Here is a 3,968-nt window from a genome sequence, read left to right on the forward strand (position 1 = left end):
AGCTATTTTGCTGCGCTGGAGGAGCCAGGGGCCTTCCCAGCGCGGAGGAAGGAGGGCGATCAGGCTGGGTGCGGCTGGGTGCGGTGGCTCTGCAGAACCTTTAGTCACCAGACTGTGGGGCCGCGGGTCCGGGTCGCAGACACGGAGTCACGTGCCTTCGAGGGCCCGCTCCTAGGCGTTCTGCCTTCCTTGACGGACTGTTGGGAAAAAGGCCCCTAGAACGGCCAGAGCCAGGGCTCTCGGACAGGGGCACGAAGGGCCGGCTCTCTGCCGTCCTAGGGTTTCCCAAGGCGGTGGTCGCGGCCCGCGGGCCCCACCTCGCGGCACGCCTGGCTTGCTGGAGGAGCAGCAGAGACCGAGAGCTCTCCCGCCTCGGGTTCAACTCCAGTAAAAGGGCCCAGCCCGCCCTTGATCACGCAGCTTGCCTGACAGCCGGCTCAGGCCCGGGCCTAATTGAGCCCGGGTCACCTGGGAATAGGTTCAAAGGCATCAAAGCCGTAAACCACCTCCAGGCCCAGAGCCAGCGCGGCCTGGCAAACAAAGAGCCCCCAAACCACTTCAAACGCGCTCGCGCTCGGCGTCCAGATGGCTCGGGGCCGGGGTCGGTGGTATCGCTCGCCGAGGCCGGGCCCCACACTCCAGCCACGCTGCGCCCTCCTGCCCGGAGCTGCCCGCGGGCGCCCAGAGCAGCGGAGGCCGGGCCGGGGCAGCCTCGTGCAGCTCCCCGAGCGCCCTCCGTCCTCTGCTGACCCGCGCAGCGAAGGCGGAGCACTGAGGTTGGGGCCGCCGGCAGGCGCCCCAACCCGCGCCTAGCATCCCGGGCAGGGCCAGCCAGGCGGGCGCGCCGTGCACCGGGCGCTCCCGCAGAGGCTCGCTGTGGCGTTGTTTTAAGGCAGTCAGAAGGTTAGGGAAGGGCGTCGGGCCGGGGCTCCCCAGCAAGCCCGGGTGAGAAACGGTCCCCGACACGCACGCTGGCCCGAGGGATGGCATCTCCGCGGATCTCGGCGGCACGTCTGTGGGCACGGGAGTCTCCAGGCGTCCCCGACTGTCCTCACGTTGGCGGTCGAGTCACAGAGACCGCTGCCCGCGCAGCTCTCCGGACCCCAGGCCTGAGCTTGCGGCCCGTGGTGCAGACCCACCGCGCGCCCGGGGCGGCCAAGACCCACACAGGTCTAGGAGGCTCCCGGCTGCGTCCTCATCTTCGGGGAGCGCATCCGGGGCTGGACTCGCCTCTCCAGCCCCTCGCGCCCAGTGAGAGACCCCCACCCCCGCCAAGGCCCAGTGGGGGCCGATCTCCACGCTAAGGTGCAGACAAAGCCAGGCTTGGCCAGGCCTAGGCTGGGGCGGCCGGACAGTGGCCCGCGCTCGGGGTGGGGGAGCGGGCGGCGGGCGAGGACCCGGCCCCCGGGATGCCCTCCGCAGCCGGGGCCGAAGAGGGAGGCAAAACTGAAAGTGCCGCGCCGGGGGGCGGGGGCGGCCGGCGAAGGCCCCAGAGCTTGTCCTGCCCCCGGCCACCGCGGCCAATCAGCGCGCCGCCCTCGCTCCTGACAACTATTTAGCAACCCAGCCCGGCTAGAGTTTCCAAAAAAGTTAGAATAACTTCCTCTCCCGGAGACCTCGGTTTTGCACAAGCCGGCCTTGAAACCAGAGCCTTTCCAGCAACTCCGAGAGCGTGTGCTCGGCGACCGCGGGCTTGGCCAGCGGCGCGCGCTCGGCGCCCCGGCGCCCCCAGCCCCACGCGCGCCGGGCGGGCGCCATGGAGGAGGGCTCCAGCTCGCCCGTGTCCCCCGTGGACAGCCTGGGCACCAGCGAGGAGGAGCTCGAGCGGCAGCCCAAGCGCTTCGGCCGGAAGCGGCGCTACAGCAAGAAGTCGAGCGAAGATGGCAGCCCGACCCCGGGCAAGCGCGGCAAGAAGGGCAGCCCCAGCGCGCAGTCCTTCGAGGAGCTGCAGAGCCAGCGCATCCTGGCCAACGTGCGCGAGCGCCAGCGCACCCAATCGCTCAACGAGGCCTTCGCGGCGCTGCGCAAGATCATCCCCACGCTGCCCTCTGACAAGCTGAGCAAGATCCAGACGCTCAAGCTGGCCGCCAGGTACATAGACTTCCTCTACCAGGTCCTGCAGAGCGACGAGATGGACAATAAGATGACCAGCTGCAGCTACGTGGCCCACGAGCGCCTCAGCTACGCCTTCTCCGTGTGGCGCATGGAGGGCGCGTGGTCCATGTCCGCCTCCCACTAGCGCCGCGCCACCCACCTCCGGACCGGCGCGCCAGGGTAGGTGCTGCGCGCGCGACGGGCGCCCTCCGTTGCGGGGGGCGAAGGGAGGGCTGCAGGGGCGCGGGGGCCGGGGCCTGCGCGTGTCTCCTCGGGGAGGCCCCGCGGGCCGCGGCGGCGTGGATGCGGTGCGCTTTTCCTCCTAGCGAAGGACGGCGGGCGGGCGGGACGCTCCCAGTCCCAGGGACACCCCCGAGGGCGTTTGCAAACTTCCACGCGAGGGTGTCAGTTGGGAAACGAACCGTCGGACCGCAGACTCCCCGGCAAGGCCCGAAGGCACTTAGACGGTTGCATTTTCCATTCTCGGTGGTGTGTGGGTGTCCGTGACTGGCGGTGGAAGGAGCGGGCATCAGAAAAACTTCCTGGGGCCGACCGGGGACCGGGAGATGGGGGCCCGCTGCCCTTTGCGTCGCCGTAGCGCAGGCCGCTCGCGAAGCTGCCCAAGCCGGGTTGTGCCGGGCAAATGGCTTCGCTCTCTTCCCGGACAGGGGCTGAGTGCGTTCGTCGGGCGGACACTCAGATCTCCCCAGCTGCTCCCGCCTGCGGTCCCGGCCGTCGGCGCCCTGGCCGACCCTGTGGGCGTGGAGGCGCGGGCCTTAGGCTCCACGGTTTGCCTAGGGAGGACGGGAGGAAACTGCCCAGCGCTTCGGGGCCAGAGCAGCCGCAGGGCCGGGAGTGCCGGAGAAGGGCCCTGGGCCGAGAGCGCAGAGCCCGAAGCTCAGAGGCCGGGGGGTGTCGGACGCAGCCGCGCGGAGCCCAAGGCGGTAGGCAGGCAGGTGGAGCCGACCTCGGAGCTGGCAGCCCCGGGTCCCAGCCTTGACCCTGGAGTGCCCGGGAGGGGCCCCGCCGGTGCTGCATCCTGGGTTCAGCTCCGCGGGGGTGCGCGAGGGGTCCAGGCTGGGAAACAGATCTAGGGGACAGGGAGGCGGTGCGCGCCGGGCCCTGCGCGAGGAGAAGGCTCCTGGGACACAGCTGCCAGGAGCACTCGGAGCTCTGGTTTCCTCTGGAAGAGCGATTAGGGCGTCCTGCACCGGTTCCTTTTCACCAGACACCTTCCAAGTCCCTTCAGACAAGCTTGAGCCACAGAGGCGCCGTCCTTTTTCCGAGGCTCTGTGAGCAGGCGAGCCCCTCTCCCACCCGCCATCCAGGGCAATGGAGGGGCACAGGGCTCTTTTTGTGGGGGCCGCGTTAAAAATCCTTCCTCCGTAGTATGTAGTATGTTGTAGTTCCTCGCACATCTTGCGAGGTTTTTATAAAAGTCTCTACTTTGCACAGAAGGAATTTAGATTAATCAAGAGCACCCGGCCGCCTATTCTCCCAAACATATCTATTTCTTTTTTATGTGGTTCTATAATATCTGCGAATGTTGTTGCTGAGGCCACAAAAAGCTGATCTAGCGCAGGTGGGTTTTATTTTCTTTTTTAAAGCTTTTATTTTGGTGTCTCTGAAAATCCTTTCGATGTAAGAGCCTCCTGAGATAGTGATAATTTTATAGTTTTTAAAAAAGGATTTTCGATAGAAAATAACTTGTGGGAATCTTCTCCTGTCTTTGTCAAAAACAGATGGAAAGTGTCTCAATCACGTATTTCTCTAGGAAAGTTTGGATTGGCTTCAGTACCGAATGCTGCAGTGGGGTAATACATTAATTCTGGTTTTTGCTGCCTAAATAATGAGCTTCCATTAGTTATTTCCAT

General features: G+C 65.8%; 2 protein-coding genes across 2 annotated transcripts; one reads left to right on the forward strand and one right to left on the reverse strand.

Annotated features, from left to right (window-relative positions):
- Positions 1-215: 215 nt before the first annotated feature.
- LOC105731614 (uncharacterized) lies at positions 216-1,758 on the reverse strand. Its single transcript, XM_064383376.1, is given in 10 exon segments — positions 216-433; positions 436-503; positions 505-653; positions 655-701; positions 704-786; positions 788-909; positions 911-976; positions 978-1,114; positions 1,354-1,551; positions 1,617-1,758. Coding segments are annotated over 10 exon segments (1,230 nt in total).
- Positions 1,757-2,248, forward strand: TWIST2 (twist family bHLH transcription factor 2). The gene has a single exon (XM_012473467.3). The coding sequence runs from the start codon at positions 1,757-1,759 to the stop codon at positions 2,237-2,239; it is 483 nt and encodes a 160-aa protein (XP_012328890.1). The 3' UTR covers positions 2,240-2,248.
- The last annotated feature ends 1,720 nt before the right edge of the window (positions 2,249-3,968 follow it).

The sequence above is a fragment of the Aotus nancymaae genome, unplaced genomic scaffold (genome assembly GCF_030222135.1).
Source record: "Aotus nancymaae isolate 86718 unplaced genomic scaffold, 86718_ANA_hifiasm-v0.15.2.pri h1tg000031l, whole genome shotgun sequence".
NCBI classification, from domain to species: Eukaryota; Metazoa; Chordata; class Mammalia; order Primates; family Aotidae; genus Aotus; species Aotus nancymaae.

Coding starts and splice junctions, on each gene's coding strand:
- TWIST2 (XM_012473467.3), top strand. CDS start 1,757: ATGGAGGAGGGCTCCAGCTCGCCCGTGTCCCCCGTGGACAGCCTGGGC.